General features: G+C 42.7%; 1 protein-coding gene across 4 annotated transcripts in view; it reads left to right on the top strand.

Moving 5' to 3' along the window:
* Positions 1-1,698: 1,698 nt before the first annotated feature.
* Positions 1,699-19,057, top strand: part of pemt (phosphatidylethanolamine N-methyltransferase) — a 99,835-nt gene continuing 82,476 nt past the window's right edge. For 2 of the 4 annotated variants that reach the window (XM_084154756.1, XM_084154759.1), the window contains exons 1-2: positions 1,699-1,947; positions 4,698-4,805. In XM_084154756.1, coding sequence (XP_084010882.1) covers positions 1,873-1,947; positions 4,698-4,805 — 183 coding nt within the window. In that variant the 5' untranslated portion in view covers positions 1,699-1,872. Of the gene's footprint in view, positions 1,956-4,697; positions 4,806-19,057 lie in introns of all 4 variants that reach the window. The other 2 variants (XM_084154758.1, XM_084154757.1) reach the window with 2 other exon arrangements.

Here is a 19,057-nt window from a genome sequence, read left to right on the forward strand (position 1 = left end):
GAAGTGTACAATAGGGGTTGAACAATAATCCTACAAATCTACCCTAATTCTCACTAATCATGGAACATGACAATGGTCCAGTCGTTGTGAATTGTGCGCCAGGCTCCAAGTTTAAACTGCTGCATGTGGTCTGCGTTCCATAATGAAAAGGGGCCGCAATACATCTCATGTTGATATGATTTTCAGTTTACTTCCATATGGCTGGTTTCACATTCGTCTCCAGGGATCATAAGGAGAAATCATCTAAAACAATTGCTATGTGTATTTACAATCCCCTTCTCCAATCAGATTACTTATTTACCTAGGTCTTATCAATAGATCTTAACAATATATAAATTACAGTGCATGGAGAATGCTGTTATTTCTATCAGAAAAAATAAAGTATATGCTTTTTCCACTTGGAACCAGCAGGTTCACTTGACCTTATTCATGGTTTCCTCGCGCGTAAAGGTGATGGCATTATGAGGGAATTCAGTCAAGGTCAGAATACGCCACTCCTTCATTTATTTGAGCTCAAACTCAAACGAATAGTGGGTGAATAGCATGCTATTTTCATGCTTATGTTCAAGGTCAGAATAGGGATAGAAAGAAAAGTGCATAAAAAATTATGTTCCATTTACGCACACTCAACTCGGGTCGGAATCGGGACCATGATGATGAGCAGAGAGAGAGGAGTTCACGGGAACCAATTGAAGGTATCAGATAAGCTTTCATCCAGCATGTTTACCCATTGTTCTCTGAGAGATGCATGTTTCTGCTTGTTCCGGGCCATTAGGAATAAAATAAAGATGACTTTACCAGAGTGATAAATATACTGTTGCTATGCTACTGAATGTCATATTATTTGGAGCTTGCAAGAAAGGCATTTCACTGTACTTGTGCACGTGACATTAAAACTTGAAACTTCTTGTCCCCACATGTTTAGATCCCAGTCACTCCATGTTGTCGTGTCATTTTGAATCCCTCGATGCCATGACATGTGCTTCTATGTCCTGATCGTACCGTGAATGGTTAACTGCCAGTTCAGTATCAGGGGGTCAGATGGGGGATGGTGAGACAATCAGTGACATGTTCCCTGGCTACCCAGACTCCTTGCTCTGGCCAAACCCTACGCCACGCCCACGTAGCAAATGACAGAGCAGTGGAAGAATTGAGTGTGTGTAGTCAGGCTAAGAGCTATGGGATCATGCCTCTGTTGATTTCTTAATGTAATCATATAAATATCAATACATTTATTCATTTATCCATCATTGATTGATTGATTTTTATTTGCCAGTTAAAAAATTACATATACAGTACATTCATTTTTTTAAAGTGACCAGGATAGCAAAATAAAGTCAGAGACTTATTTCCATTGTGGTCCCATTCATCCTCTGTTTGCCCATTCAGATCTAATCATGATTCACTGTCTACTTTAAATGCATGTAGTGTCAAAGCCTGTTGATTTTTCCTGCGAGCACTAATGGCAGATGGCTAGATGGCAGTAGTGAGATCCAGATAATGTTTTTAGTAATATCAATGCGAGTTATACAGCAAAGTGTTACATTGTGTCTGTCTACAGAACAATGGGTTTCATACTAAAAGGTTGGTCATTGAAACAGTGATTCTGGTAGATATATGGCCTACCTGGTTGTGTCGCGCGGTTCTGTCTTTCGTTACTCAATGATGATGACCTTTGAACCACGTTACCCAGAAAACACCGCGCTGTCGGCTTCAGTAGGTTCGAGTTGGCTGTCGAATCTGTTCTACTACCACTAATCTTGGTTAAGATGTTGTCATACATTTGGGTCAGTTATTGTGAAATGCGTTGCTATCAGCACATATAAAGCATTCACGTTTTCAGTCAGTCGTTCTTTCTACGGTGGTGTGTGTATGAGCGGCGTTGCCGACGAGAGAAATCCCGTGCTGGATTGTTGCGGAGGGCTGAATAACGTGGATTACAGTAAGGTACACGAGTGAGTGGTTGATAAATATGGCACTCGATTGTGCGCATGACATTCAGAGAGCGTAACAATTGGGATGGTCTACTCTACAACAATCGTTGTTTTGTTGTCTCAGGATCAAATCTTTCAAACGTCAAGCTTTAGACAAAGAATGTATCGAAACGAATTAATTGCCACACAACCGCTATAACGTGACATCGACCATTATTATCTATGACAGCGACAATGTGCAGTGAACACTGCGCAGTGTTGCATTCCGTGAGTGTCTGTGAGATGTGACCGAGTTGGCTTCTTAACAACACAACGCAATGCATAACACTTTTAGGTAGTAGGCTACGGTGTCGCCATGGTGTAGAGTAGAGTCAAGCTGCTGGAAAGAGAGTTGTGGGTCTGACAGATCACACAAATCATATTGTAGCCTACTGCTTCTGAATGCTGCTGGAGCCTGCATGGCTGGAAAGTCTCTGGGTATCACTTTGCAACCTGGACTCAGGGGTAGACATAACATAGTAAATCGGGGACACTCAAATTAGTATCGTATATTATGTTTGGTGTGGTAGGTATTAAAGGTAACGTGATATGTTCTAAATTGCAATTCGTACAATATGGTACAAATTTGCAATACGTATGATCAAATAAAAACGTATTTGTCAAATGTGCCGAATACAACAGGTGTAGACCTTACTGTGAAATACTTACTTACAACCCCGTAACCAACAATGCAGTTCAAGAAATAGAGTTAAGAAAATATTTGTAAAAAAAAGTAACACAATAAAATAACAATAACGAGGCTATATACAGGGGGTACCGGTACAGAGTCAATGTGCGGGGGTACAGGTTAGTCGAGGTAATTTGTACACATAGGTAGGGGTAAAGTGACTATGCATAGATAATAAACAGCGAGTAGCAGCAGCGTAGAAACAATGTAAATAGTCCAGGTGGCCATTTGATCAGCAGTCTTATGGCTTGGGGGTAGAAGCTGTTAAGGAGCCTTTTGGACCTAGACTTGGCTCTCCAGTACCATTTGCTGTGCGGTAGCAGAGAGAACAGTCTATGACTTGGGTGACTGGAGTCTTTGACAATTTTTTGGACCTTCCTCTGACACCGCCTAGTATATAGGTCCTGGATGTCAGGAAGCTTGGCCCCAGTGATGTACTGGGCTGTATGCACTACCCTCTATGTTACGAATTCCAATTTGTTGTGGCTAATGCTAATGTTAGCTAGGTGGCTAACATTAGCTATGCTATGGGTTAGGGGTTAAGGTTAGGGTTAGGGGAAAAGTTAGCTAACATGCTAAGTAGTTGAAAAGTAGCTAAAAAGTAGTAAGTAGTTGCTAATTAGCTAAAATGCTAAAGTTGTCCGTGATGAGATTCGAACACAAAACCTTTGGGTTGCTAGACGTTCGCATTATACCCTCACCCATCCACCCCGACCAACCACCCTCCTGACGTTCGCGTTATACGCTCACCCCAACCTTCTGTCTTTTGTAACCATACCAAACGTAACATGTCATACTAATTTGAGTGTCCTGGATTTTCATTTAAGATGTTACGTCTAGCCTATGAGACCAGCCTGTACTTTAGCCAGTAAGGTCTACTTATAAACTGCCTAGAACATAGCCTACCTAGCCTCTTACATGATTAACAAAGGATTAGCCTACTGTCCTTCATAATACAATGGTTTCGGATCTTGTTACTGAATAACAAGTGATATCTAGAAATAAGTGGATAAGAAATATCTGATAATGGTTTGGTTATAAGCAGACCTTGAAGTGAAGTATTAGCCCACCTGCTTAGAGCATGTTGGAAATGTAGGCTACATTTATTATACAAATTATAGCAGGTGTTTGACAGACAGTCAAACCCAGTAACACGTGCCAGTGGGTACACATGGTAAACTGATGTACTGTAGGCTACTCAAGTCAGTATCACCAAAGAGTAGACTAGGACATGACCAGTTCAAGTGGTTTGCCGATCTTTCTTTGCAGGCTAGGTCATTGTGTCTATGTGTGTGGGTGTCAAAAGCTCTTCTCAAAATGAAACATAAAGCTTTTGCCTTGTGGTAATGGAACTCTAAACGTTACTGAACCATGGCCCCTCTCCTCCCCCAGTCCAAGCCCATTTCAAAGACATATCTAAAAGCAACAAGTATCAGGTAAAGAATGCGCTATGCCTCACAGTGTGGGGAATCTCAAACAAGCAGAGACGTGGGTTCATGTTTGAGTTGGAGGTGGACATTGTGTCACTACTGAGTCGTGCAAGGGTCTTGGGTTTGCAATAAAAAAAATAACAAATATTTTATTGTCACATACACCGGATAGGTGCAGTGAAATGTGTTTTACAGGGTTTAGTAGTACGGCGCCCCTGGAGCAAATTAGGGTTAAAGGCCTTGCCCAAGGGCACATCGACCCAATGCTCTAACCGCTAAGCTACCTGCCGCCCTATAAATATACTGCATAAAGCCGTGAATGATATCCAAAACGTATCACTTAAGCCATATCAGTCACATTAAAATCAGTTATCAGTCATTATTTAATACTCTGACCAAATTAAAATATCTACAGTTAATTTTCTCTTCTAGAATAGGCCTACATCTCTGTTCATATACTGAAAGAAAACCTCTCTAGGCACTCATCAGTTAAAAACTCCAAAGGTCAAAGTGAAACTGTCTTTTGAACTTTGACATATCGTCTGAACATAGAATTAGAATTCTATTTCTGTGCTTCTGACATTTCTCTGTTTCTATGTCTGTCAGGTGGACATGTCAGTAATGGAGGAGATTCTGAAGCACATAGACATCTATGACCCCAGGTTCTGTGTTGCTGTCATCGCCATCATCTTCAACCCTTTCTTCTGGAACGTGGTGAGTAATCAAAGCATAGAAGTAACATTAATAGAACAGACATTATTTCCATTCAAATTAATATTGATGAGTAATGAGTAGCCAATGCATAGAAATATAATTCATAGAACGGACCATCACATTCAAATTCATGTTTAGTGGCTGTTCTGGCGTAATTCTATTTATCAAATAACTAGAGAGCAGTGTTTCCCGACTCCGGTCCTCGAGTACCCCCAACAGTACATATTTAAAATCAAAGTTTATTGGTCGCGTATACAGTTTAACAGATATTATAGCGGGGGCAGTGAAATGCTTATGTTACTAGCTCTTTACAACTAGCTCTCTAATATGAACCATCCAAATAAATAATTCCATAGTCTCCTTTTGTCCTCACAACGGCTATTCAAATGATGGTAGTCCAAAACACTGCAGCTATTGATTATCCCCGGTGATCATAATCACGTATAGCTTATCTATAATCTATAGGCTACACGACTTGCAAGGAGATGGGTGTTTGATCCAAACAAAGAAGTATACATTTTCCATTATCCAAAATTACATTATCACATTGACAACGCTCGCTTTCTTTTACTTAACACTTTTTTATTTTACTTTTTTATTTAAAAAAAACAACTGCATTGTTGGTTAAGGGCTTGTAAATAAGCATTTCACTGTAATGTCTACACCTGTTGTATTCGGCGCATGTGGCAAATACAATTTGATTTGATTTGAGTTCAGGTGGGCCTTCGCGCCTCAGCAATCATTAGTCCTTTTGGAATCCTTTTGGAAGTTTTTCTAGGTAAGCCCTTTTCATAGTATTTAGTAGTTTATTAGGATCCCCATTAGCTACTACTAAAGCAGCAGCTACTCTTCCTATAGAAATCGCATTTCAATAGCTGCATGCATCAATATCTATTGGAACAGGTAAATTATTTTGAGGATGATTGTTTTTGTTCACTGGCGGTTGTGGCATCTAGCCTTGTGAAAAAGATGGGTAATATATTCTTTGAACAAAGCATTCCTTTTAGCCTATATTTGTCATCCTATGAAATCTATCTGATTTTATTATATTTTGCCATAGTCTGATCCGACCATCAGTAGCCTACAGGAACCTTACCTGAAGGGCAGTGTTGATTGGCAGGTTGGATCATGTCCAATGAGGTTGCAAGGTAAAAGTGGGAGGTGGGATCAGGTCCAATGAGGTTGCAGGATGGGCCCAAGCACATGAATACCACGGAGTAAAAAAAAAAAAAAAACATTTTTCCATGTGCACATGCTGCAGGGCTTAAGAACAATGGGCCTCATTCACCAACCGTTCTTACGAAGTAATGTGTTCTTAAACCCCACTTACGCACTTTTTACGAAGATTCTGACATTCACTAATGTTTTCTCATTTAGCTAAGAACAAAATCCACGCACACTCAAGAGCATTCTTACGCACATTTGAGTGATGACAGTTTGCTCCAAATAATTGGTTACTGCGTTTCATTTAATTCTACATTACAATGATAGTATTTTAGTGTAATGTATTTCTGATCGTTTGTTGAAAAGAAAATCATAGTATGCAAAGAAACACTAACACTGCAATTTACATCAGCAATTGAGCTGATTAAATCCTGCATTATGTGGTGATTGGTCACGCTATTTATAGGGCCAAAATGGGCCTGTTTCTGCACATCAGGCGTGCTATAAAAATGGCACATCTACTGCTGCTTGACGACATTGCCGAGCGTGCTCTGAGAAGGGAACGCATCTTTGAGGATCACGTTGATTTATTTGCAGAGACTGACGAGTACTTGATCGGACGGTTTAGGCTTCCAAGACACGTTTTAATGGAGCTGTGTGATACTTTGGAGCCAGCGCTGCGAAGCCATACCCAACAGTCCAATCCCGTACCACCTCATGTGCAGGTACTCTCCACCTTGGGATTTTTAGCCACTGGGACATTTCAGCGGGAGTTAGCAGACCGGGTGGGGCATATCACAGCCATCCATCAGCTGCGCTTTCCCACGAGTTGTGGATGGAATAAATCAACTGGCCACACAATATATTTTCTTCCCCTACACGGCGCAACAGCTGCCGGCCAAGAGAGGGTTCTACTCTATTGCGGGTCTGCACAACGTAATCGGGGCAATAGACTGCACTCACGTGCGCATTAAGGCACCCTCACCAGACCCATTCCCATACCTCAACCGCAAGCAATATCACTCAATGTACAAGTCATCTGCGACTCCGACAACCATCTCTTGAACGTGGTCTCCCGCTTCCCAGGAGGTGCACATGACTCTTATATTTTGCAGAACAGTTCTGTGGGAATGCGCCTGGAACAAGGAGCTGCTGGAGACGCATGGCTCATTGGTAAGCATCGTTCAGTAATTTCAAATTCCAATTGTTGGTTTCAAAAAGTGGGGTTCTTAATTAATGCCTTGTTTCATGAGGAGATCGGGGTATGCCCTTGCGCCCTGGCTAATGACGCCACTAACAAACCCTCAGACGCACCAAGAGGCCTCTTATAGCCACGCACGCACCCGCTCCACCATTGAGCAAACCATTGGTATTCTGAAGGGACGCTGGATGTGCTTGGACACAGCAGGTGGTAAGCTGCTTTACAAGCCAGATAAGGTGAGTAGGACTACTTGTTTATTCAGGTTTGAAAAATGGAGAACATGTTGTAGAATAATCTAATTCCAACAATTCATTTCATTTAGTTTTTCTAGCTTTTGATCATCTTTACACCGTTTTTAGGTTTGCAGAATAATCATGGCCTGTTGTGTGTTACACGACATCGCTATGAAGCGTGGTGTTCCACTTCCACTTCAGCCACCACACCAGGATGTGCGTCCTGACCCATTGCTGGGACCAGACAACAGACTTGGCGTGGAAGTCAGACAACAAATCATTTCTCGTTTTTGATTTGTTTTGTCCTTTAAATACCACAAATTAAACACATGAAATGACAGAGGTTTCAGTGCGCGTTCTTTATATATTTTAATGTGTGTTTGTCTTTGAGTGTTTCTGATATTGTGGCCAGAGTAGAAGCGATTTCACCGAGACTTTGCACAATCCGCTCCTGGTTATCCAAGACCGCATCGGAGATGACACATGCAGTTGGACGGGACCTGGGGGCTCGTACAGAGGCAGGCATACTGCAGGAAGGCAGAATGGTGTCAGGTTCCTCTTCACAGAGGGGTTGCCTGGATTGGAGATCTGTAAATAACAAAAATGATACTGAAAGTAATGTTTCAGTTTGTTCAATATAGGCCTACTGCAGAAGCAATAGGATTTCAAACTGAATAAACTAGGAATTCAGGTGAGGACTCATTCACAGTCACATAGGCCCACATTTGATTTGACAAACTGGTGTAAAATTCCTTTCCAATGGTTTCACCGTTGCTTTCAGTTAAATTATGGCATGAAATTGTATAAATTCAGAAAGACTTGCAGACTCTGATTCACTGGTGGGAGATGGCCTTGGAGGATATGAAGCTGTTGATATAGGGCCCTGGTCAGTGTCCAGTTGCTCCGCTGATGGCACACCTGAGAGTGCCTTCTCACCAATAATGGCCCCGATGCGCTGGTCAATCTCAGATAACTCAGGGCCTGCATGCCCCCCTCCAGTGGTCAGCATATGTCTCTTATGTTTGCCAATGGATTTTTTGGTTTCTGATTTTAAGTCAAACCATTTCTTTTTTACATCTTCAATTGAGCGACGTTGTCCAGAAACAGAGTTCACGGAATCCGTGATCTCCGTCCATGCCTCCATTTTGTTGGTGGCTTTAAAACCACTGGAAACACTACTAAATATTATGCCTCGTTTGGCATTTACCTGTTGCAGTAGAATTTATATTTCAGAATTACTGACGTTCCTTTTTCGTTTGGTGATCGGTGGACCACCACCGTCTGTGCGTCTTTTGGACATTCTCCAACTTTTCTTGCACACGGCCCTGAAGTGTCATGTCCTTATATGGGAATTTGCAGGTGTTTTCTTATGCTAATTAGGAACAACTTGCACACACTTTCAATTACGAAGACGTGGGATTCATTAATCCTAAGAACACAGGTGCGAACAATTCTGTTGTTTAAGAACGTGTCATGAATCCGACGTAGACTTTTCTTAGGGAGTTTATTAAGAACAAAGTTTAGAAAATTATTAGGTAGAGATTGGTGAATGAGGCCCAATGACATACTACACATATATGACATAGTACCCAATTTTCAGGGACCCGTTTTTCCTCTTGAGCACTGATTTCAGATCTACTGGCTTAAAAGTGTACATAACCTTAAATAATTCAAGATATGAAACCTCCCAATTTTTCCATCACCTCCAAAAAAAAAAAGCTATGAAGTCTCAAGATTCCCACATGTTGAATTCAGACAACACCTCTCTCCATTGTACTGAGGTGACGGCTTCATCATCCTTAACTGTAGATAATGGTTGCTGAGGTGTAGAAATTATTATTCATAATGTGTTGGCCTGTTTGGTATTGTGTTGTGGAAAACACGGGCTCCATCTATTAATTTAGGATCTTTGGTGTCACCGGTACTTTCCCCTATTTTAGTTTTTCTCTTTTCCGCCCATATTACCTCGTTTGGTATCTTCCTCCTCCTCATTTTACTCCCTCTTTCTCAAGAGCTTTTCTACAGTTGGCTGAGAAGGGGAAAGAGCGAGCGAGAGAGAAAGAAGGATAAAGAGAGAGATAGGGAGGGAGAGAGTGATTCATAGGGAATTCAGGTCACTGGGGTCCTGCGTGTTTGCCTGTGTAGTCTGGGTTGCCCTCTGACGCTCGCTAATCTATGCTATACATATGGTACTGTAGAGACGTATGTCCAAATGCACACGCAAATAGAACCCCTCATGGCCCATTGACTGAATGGCCTTCCACTGCCTCACTGAATAATCTCCAGCGTTGCTTAGCAGAGAGAGACCTTTTCCATCACTTTTCTCCCCTCCGTCTTTACCTCTCCAAGTACATCTTATATTTTCCTCTGTTCCCTGCAGGTGATAGGAACTGAGGTAGCAGGGTAAAATGCATTGCGAGTCATATTCCCCAATTAATAGCCTGGTTAAAATGTCCTAAGATTTAAGGTACAGAGACAAATAAAGAGCATGTAGTGAGTTCTATTGAGCAAGCTCCTTCTCTTCCTCGTAATGGTACATCCTGATCTGTGTATTTACATGGCTTTGGGTACAAGCTGTCTTGAGAAATCTCCATCCTTTCACCAATCCTGATTGCTATGTCATGTTATCTATCCACCATGGCCCACTGTGACACAGGCTCAGAGACAGAGGAGTCTCTCAGGGTGAGGGTGACGTTTGTGTGTGTGTGTCCACATTTTTGCGTGCATGCCTGTGTGTGTGCGAGTCTATCCAGCCAGGGAACACTTGTGCCTCTCTGTTAATCATGGGGTGGGCGGGGGCAGAAAAGCGAAGGTACAGTAACACTGTGATCCTTGTATCATACTGCGAGACTTCTGGAGCCTTGTCGTCCTGCACGGCGGTGCTCGTTGCATAACGACTAACGAGGGTGAGCACAGAACGCTGTGTTCCCCCCTGAAACCAAGACATGGAGAGATGTTTTCTTCTGGACACCCCTTGTGTATCTGAATATACTTTACAGATGCATGAAGATGCACCAATACACATAAATAAAAACATGATATACAAGCACAGAACACACATGTAAACTCATGGGCTCACACACACTCTCGCTCTCTAGCGAAGTCAGGACGTACCCAACCCCACCTAGCTATCACTGATGGCTGACCTTTTTACACTGTGCAGGGTGCACCATGTGTACATACAAGGCCCTCTCCTTCCCCACCCCCTGTCCCTACCACCAACAGCTGGGAGAATGGTCTGGCTGGTCCTCAGTTTTCTGAGCAGCAGTTGTACTATTCAGGGTTGTGATATTCTTGGCGTACCACATCAAAGCTGATGTTTTGGCTTAGCTCATCAAAGCAGCACGTTGAGCTCCTTTATCTTGTCTCTCTACCAGAGGGTTAGGGTTACTGTGAATGGAAGGTGAGACCTCCCCCCCAGCCGCACCGCCGTAATAGGTGTGTGTGTGTGTGCGTGCGTGTTTCAAAGAGTTATCACGGTTAGGCGGAGTGCCACTTATTTCTTAAAGAAACTACACTGAACAAAAATATACACGCAACATGTAAAGTGTTGGTCCCATGTTTCATGAGCTGAAATAAAAGATCCCAGAAATGTTCCATAAGCATAAAAAGCTTATTTCTCTCAAATTTTGTGCACAAATCTGTTTACATCCCTGTTAGTGAGCATTTCTCCTTTGCCAAGATAATCCATCCACCTGACAGGTGTGGCATATCAAGAAGCTGATTAAACAGCATGATCATTACACAGGTGCACGTTGTGCTGGGGACATTAAAAGGCCACTCTGAAATGTGCAGTTTTGTAACAGAACACAATGCCACAGATGTCTCAAGTTTTGAGGGAGCGTGCAATTGGCATGCTGACTGCAGGAATGTCCACAAGAGCTGTTGCCAGAGAATTGAATGTTCATTTCTCTAGCATAAGCCGCCTCCAACGTCGTTTTAGAGAATTTGGCAGTACTTCCAACTGACCTGTCACGCCCTGGCTCTGGGGACTCTTTTAAATGTTGAGCCAGGGTGTGTAGTGTCTATGTTGTATTTTCTATGTTGTTGATCTAGATCATGTAGATCTATGTTGGCCAGGGTGGTTCCCAATCAGAGGCAGCTGTTTCTCGTTGTCTCTGATTGGGGACCATACTTAGGCAGCATGTTTGGCACTAGTCATTGTGGGATCTTGTTCCGTATGGTTTGTTTTGGTGTTAACCTAGGACTTCACGTATCGTTTGGTTTGTTGTTTTTGTTTGTGTGTGTTACGTTAATTAAATAAAATGTACGCTTACCACGCTGCGCCTTGGTCCGCTTCATCTAACGACGATCGTGACAGCCTCACAACTGCAGACCACTGTGCCCCTGCCCAGTCATGTGAAATCCATAGATTAGGGCCTAATGAATTTATTTCAGTTTACTTATTTCCTTACGTGAACCTATGATTGGGTTTTTATGTCCCTTGTCTTTTGTTTTTACCTCTGTATCATGTTGCAATAGGAGAGAATAAGTTAGGAGAATGTGCCTCACACCTGATTAAAGCTGAGGTGCAGGAGATGAAGAGTAATACTGTAATGGAATAAAGTCTCCGCACACTCAGGATCAATGCACACATTTCATTTAATTAGGCTAAGCTTTCTGTCACAAGACTTTCATCAGAGCATATATTATGATGTCTTATCAATGATTTTCTGAGAGAGAGAGAGGGAGAGAGAGCGAAGCCTGGGTCTTATTCTCTTTTGAGGGGTTTGTTCTCTTCAAAAGCTCTCCTGGTCTTGACACTGAAACCCTTTCTTAAAGAGTCATACTCCTCTCTGTCATCTTAACAGGAGAAGGATGCTGCCGGATGAAATGAGTGGATGACGCATTACTCCTCTGCTCTGTCTTCCTTTATGTTACCCTGCCTCTTTTTTTATCTGTCCTCTCTCACTTTCCTCTGACCATTATTTTTATCCTCACTCCTCTTTTCCGCCTCTTAGTTACCATGTTTCCATCCAACTATTTTATGCGGATGAATTACCTGACTCGTGAAAAAAAGCACAACAGCGCCATGGAAACAGCAAATTGTCAGTAAATGTTCCTAAATGTCGACAACGCAAAATAGGCTAGACGAGGGTGGATAATTATTTTGTCGATTAATGAGATTATGTGACAAATTGCGGCTGAAACACTTTTATAAGCAAATATGAATAGAGTTGGGAGTCACGCGTTGTTGTGTTGTCCTCCTATTACGTTGGAAAGCATAAACAGTATATCAGTCTTCAGATTAAATAAATGATGATGAACCTCACAAGGTGGTGAAAGTGCACGGTGATGAGCTTGATGCTAATTTCCTATAAATATCGAGGGTATTATTCATATAGGCTAGTTGTGACGATGATCGATGCTTGGCTGCCAATTGACAAATACAAATGATCTTGTTCTTATCCATAAATCCTCATCATGTTGGCTATCCTCCAATTTATCTCTGAATTGTTGTGTGTGCCCTGCTCAGACTGGATCTGAAGTTTGCTATTTATTACAACACTTCTCTGGCCCCCAAAAAAGTGGGTATATGGCTTATACCGGCGTATACCCTCCACTACACCACTGGCCCTTTGTGTTTTACAAAATGTGCACTCTCCTACATGAGTGCGCTGGTTTTACGGTTGCTGTCCTTTCAGAATCACAAACCTGTCACACACTGAAGGAATATACACTGCTCAAAAAAATTAAGGGAACACTTAAACAACACAATGTAACTCCAAGTCAATCACACTTCTGTGAAATCAAACTGTCCACTTAGGAAGCAACACTGATTGACAATACATTTCACATGCTGTTGTGCAAATGGAATAGACAACAGGTGGAAATTATAGGCAATTAGCAAGACACCCCCCAATAAAGGACTGGTTTTGCAGGTGGTGACCACAGACCACTTCTCAGTTCCTATGCTTCCTGGCTGATTTTTTGGTCACTTTTGAATGCTGGCGGTGCTTTCACTCTAGTGGTAGCATGAGACGGAGTCTACAACCCACACAAGTGGCTCAGGTAGTGCAGCTCATCCAGGATGGCACATCAATGTGAGCTGTGGCAAGAAGGTTTGCTGTGTCTGTCAGCGTATCGTCCAGAGCATGGAGGCGCTACCAGGAGACAGGCCAGTACATCAGGAGATGTGGAGGAGGCCGTAGGAGGGCAACAACCCAGCAGCAGGACTGCTACCTCCGCCTTTGTGCAAGGAGGAGCAGGAGGAGCACTGCCAGAGCCCTGCAAAATGACCTCCAGCAGCCACAAATGTGCATGTGTCTGCTCAAACGGTCAGAAACAGACTCCATGAGGGTGGTATGAGGGCCCGACGTCCACAGGTGGGGGTTGTGCTTACAGCCCAACACCGTGCAGGACGTTTGGCATTTGCCAGAGAACACCAAGATTGGCAAATTCGCCACTGGCGCCCTGTGCTCTTCACAGATGAAAGCAGGTTCACACTGAGCACGTGACAGACGTGACAGAGTCTGGAGACGCCGTGGAGAACGTTCTGCTGCCTGCAACATCCTCCAGCGTGACTGGTTTGGCGGTGGGTCAGTCATGGTGTGGGGTGGCATTTCTTTGGGGGGCCGCACAGCCCTCCATGTGCTCGCCAGAGGTAGCCTGACTGCCATTAGGTACCGAGATGAGATCCTCAGACCCCTTGTGAGACCATATGCTGGTGCGGTTGGCCCTGGGTTCCTCCTAATGCAAGACAATGCTAGACCTCATGTGGCTGAAGTGTGTCAGCAGTTCCTGCAAGAGGAAGGCATTGATGCTATGGACTGGCCCGCCCGTTCCCCAGACCTGAATCCAATTGAGCACATCTGGGACATCATGTCTCGCTCCACCAACGCCACGTTGCACCACAGACTGTCCAGGAGTTGGCGGATGCTTTAGTCCAGGTCTGGGAGGAGATCCCTCAGGAGACCATCCGCCACCTCATCAGGAGCATGCCCAGGCGTTGTAGGAAGGTCATACAAGCACGTGGAGGCCACACACACTACTGAGCCTCATTTTGTTTTAAGGACATTACATCAAAGTTGGATCAGCCTGTAGTGTGGTTTTCCACTTTAATTTTGAGGGTGACTCCAAATCCAGACCTCTATGGGTTGATCAATTTGATATCCATTGATAATATTTGTGTGATTTTGTTGTCAGCACATTCAACTAAGTATTTAATAAGATTATTTCATTCATTCAGATCTAGGATGTGTTATTTTAGTGTTTCCTTAATTTTTTTGAGCAGTGTAGGTTAGCCACTGTGCAAATATGTCAATAATAGATATAAAGGCTGTTAAGATCATGTTTCAAGAAAGGAGTGTATATATCTGGCCTGACGAAGCAGTTTTATGCTCTGACTGAATGGAAGCTGATAATTATTAGTTTTTTACTCCACTGGTCTCGGCTAGTCTCGGGAACAAATGATGAGCCTTCACTGTCCGACACTGGTCTCGAGTACTACAACACTGATTATGTATACCATCTAGTTAAAAGCCTCTCTCACAACACTGATTCTGTATACCATCTAGTTAAAAGCCTCTCCCACAACACTGATTCTGTATACCATCTAGTTAAAAGCCTCTCCCACAACACTGTTTCTGTATACCATCTAGTTAAAAGCCTCTCCCATCTTCTCTCTGTTACTCGCCTGTTTCTCCCGCCCTTCCCCTCCTCTCTTCGCTCTGTCCTTCTCCCTCGATTTCTCCCAACCCTCTCTTCTCCCCACTCTGTCTTTCTCTCTGTCTCTGTCTATCTCTATCTGTCTCTCTCTGTCTCTCTCTCTGTCTCTCTCTCTCTCGCCGTCTCTCTCTCTGTCTCTCTCTGTCTCTCTCTCGCCGTCTCTCTCTCTCTGTCTCTCTCTGTCTCTCTCTCTCTCTCTCTCTCTGTCTCTCTCTCGCCGTCTCTCTCTGTCCCTCTCTCTTTCTCTCTCTCTGTCTGTCTGTCTGTCTGTCATGTGTTGTATCTTAGCAACACTCTGCACAGTGGGTTGTGTTATGTTGTTTTGTGTCGCCTCGTGGCTTTGGGAGAAAACAAGGAGCCTCATGGGTAATGCTGTACACAAACCCGTTTTTCCACCATATTAGCACGTTCTGTTCCGGACTCACTCCACATTTGTCGCTGCTGTAATTTACTGTGACCAATATTTATTTCACAATTCCTTTTCACATATCAAAGCAATCAGTGTTGGATAACATGGTGAAATAAATAATCTGTTTTTAAGGGCATTCCTTCCACACAGTTGCAGAGACAGAGTATCTGCCCCAGGTTTTGCAGTTACAAGGACAACATGACACTTTTATCTGGGCTGGTTATGTAAATGCAAGCCCTTAACATGCATTATCAGTTGATTATATAACACTTTATCTTTTAGACTCAAATGTAATATTGAAACACCAAAACAATATTGACTTTGAGTGATTTCCCCCATCAATTGGTTGATAACAATAACGCTTGGCACACTAAATGTCATGAAAGCAGTCATATTTTATAGGCATTTCTGTTTTGTAGCAACCAATGGTATTATTCTAATATTAGAGTAGAGAGTTTCGGGCTAGCAACACCAAGACCTGGTGGTCTCTGAAGTTTGCAGCCTTTTTCCAGTTCGTCTGTTTTTTTTTATGGGTCACTCAGATCTTTTTTTGCCAGTCATTCAGATCTGTTGTTGTTCAGAAACTCAACACAAGAAACAAAGTCAGAGAAACACTCACCATAAGGAGAGACTAAGGAAGACAAAGGGGTAGAGAAATATCGACCAACTCTAAAGGCTCAGACTGTGAGAGAACAGCCTTAGAAGTATAGAATTCTATTGAATCGGTACAGCACATGTGTCCTCACTCTCTGTGTAAGAATAACCTAAAAGCATTCTAGTGGGGCTGCGAGAAAGAGGAAAATGAAAACTCAGACAGAGAGGCTATTCAAGAGATCTTTAATATAATTTTGGAGAAAAGGGTAGAGCTTTTTTTCACAAACATCTTACCTACAGTTGAAGTTGGAAGTTTACATACACCTTTGCCAAATACATTTAAACTAAATTTTTCACAATTCCTGATATTTAATCCTAGTAAAAATTCCCTGTCTTAGGTCAGTTAGGATCACCACTTTATTTTAAGAATGTGAAATGTCAGAATAATAGTAGAGAGAATGATTTATTTCAGGTTTTATTTTTTTCATCACATTCCCAGTGGGTCAGAAGTTTACATACACTCAGTTAGTATTTGGTAGCATTGCCTTTAAATTATTTAACTTGGGTCAAACGTTTCGGGTAGCCTTCCACAAGCTTTCCACAGTAAGTTTGGTGAATTTTGGCCCATTCCTCCTGACAGAGCTGGTGTAACTGAGTCAGGTTTGTATGCCTCCTTGCTCGCACACGCTTTTTCAGTTCTGCCCACAAATGTTCAATAGGATTGAGGTCAGGGCTTTGTGATGGCCACTCCAATACCTTTACTTTGTTGTCCTTAAGCCATTTTGCCACAACTTTGGAAGTATGCTTGGGGTCATTGTCCATACTTTTTCTTCCAAAAACAACGATGGTCATTATGGCCAAACAGTTTATTTTTGTTTCATCAGACCAGAGGACATTTCTCCAAAAAGTACGATCTTTGTCCCAATGTGCAGTTGCAAACCGTAGTCTGGCTTTTTTATGGCAGTTTTGGAGCAGTGGCTTCTTCCTTGCTGAGCGGCCTTTCAGGTTATGTCGATATAGCACTCGTTTACTGTGGATATAGATACTTTTGTACCTGTTTCCACCAGCATCTTCACAAGGTCCTTTGATGTTGTTCTGGCATTGATTTGCACTTTTCGTACCAAAGTACATTCATCTCTAGGAGACAGAACGCATCTCCTTCCTGAGCGGTATGACAGCTGCGTGGTCCCATGATGTTTAGACTTGCTTACTATTGTTTGTACAGATGAACGTGGTACCTTCAGGCGTTTGGAAATTGCTCCCAAGGTTGAACCAGACTTGTGGAGGTCTACAATTTTTTTTCTTGGCTGATTTTCTTTTGATTTTCCCATGATGTAAAGCAAAGAGGCACTGAGTTTGAAGGTAGGCCTTGAAATACATCCACAGGTACACCTCCAATTGACTCAAATGATGTCAATTAGCCTATCAAAAGCTTCTAAAGCCATGACATCATTTTCTGGAATTTTCCAAGGTGTTTAAAGGCACAGTCAACTTAGCGTATGTATGTAAACTTCTGGAATTGTGATACAGTGAATTATAAGTGAAATAATCTGTATGTAAACATTGTTGGAAAGATTACTTGTGTCTTGCACAAAGTAGATGTCCTAACCGACTTGCCAAAACTATAGTTTGTTAACAAGAAATTTGTGGAGTGGTTGAAAAACAAGTTTTAATGACTCCAACCTAAGTGTATGTAAACTTCCGACTTTAACTTGTCTTTAGGACCGTTCTGTGTGTCTTTTAGCTATGCCCACCCTGCCCTTTAATGTAGAACTAGCTCACATTCCTCTGCAGTGTGCTCAGTCAGCCATGTTGACATTGAGGCAGGGTCAGCCTGTCCCTCTTCTTGTCTCATCTCTCTGACTCTGCGGCTAGCTGGCGGCGCTAACGTCAACCAGATTACTCAATACTTTTACTGATTACACTCGGGTTACAGTGTCAACAAAGCTAGATTCACAACCTAGCATTAGACAATGTTGCCCTTTGCCCCAAAAGGACTTTCTACACTGACCGTACAGCAGGGTTTCCCAAACTCGGTCCTCGGGAACCGAAGGGGTGCACGTTTTGGTTTTTGCCCCAGCACTACCCAGCTGATTCAAATAATCAACTAATCATCAAATAAAATGAAATAAAATTGTATTTGCCACATGCGCCGAATACAACAGGTGTAGTAGACCTTACAGTGAAATGCTTACTTACAAGCCCTTAACCAACAATGCAGTTTTAAGAAAAAAAGTGTTAAGTAAAAAATAGATCAGTAAAAAAAAGAGCAGCAGTATACAGGGGGTACCGGTACAGAGTCAATGTGCGGGGGTACCGGTTAGTAGAGGTAATTGAGGTAATATGTACATTCTTTGAATCATCTGTGTAGTACTAGGGCAAAAACCAAAACATGCACCCCTTGGGGTCCCCAGGACCGAGTTTGGGAAACGCTGCCATACAGTAACAGCACAGCTTCTCCCACCAAGTTGAAGTACAGCTTCTCCCACCAAGTTGAAGTACAGCTTCTACCATCAAGTTGAAGCATGAACTGCTACTGCACATGCTACATATGGTTCCTGCACATGCTGCACAAGGCTCCTGCACAACCAATGAAAGAAAAACATTAAATCACCCTAAAGGACCCTCTACATTTATACAGTAATTGCTGAAAAAGCAACATACATTCTGGTACAGCATGCCTTTTCACCCACACAGCGTCCAACACCTCACTAGCACAATAGCATACACACCCTTGTGGAGTTTTTGACATGACAGTTTTCACTCATTCTATAAGGTGAATGAGGAGGCTCGATGTAAAGTGGTGGGCGGCGGTGATAGCATTGGAGTTATCAATGGGTGTTGACGAAAAACAATGTTGACGAAAAACTGCAGTCAAACCTCTCTCCCATCCACCTTACTACCACCACAGGTGCCTCACTCCTATCTCCATTTGAATAAGCAGCCTCTCAGGCCCAGAGATGGAAGTAGCCACTTGGGTAGA

The sequence above is a fragment of the Coregonus lavaretus genome (genome assembly GCF_964263955.1).
Source record: "Coregonus lavaretus genome assembly, chromosome: 1".
NCBI lineage: Eukaryota > Metazoa > Chordata > Actinopteri > Salmoniformes > Salmonidae > Coregonus > Coregonus lavaretus.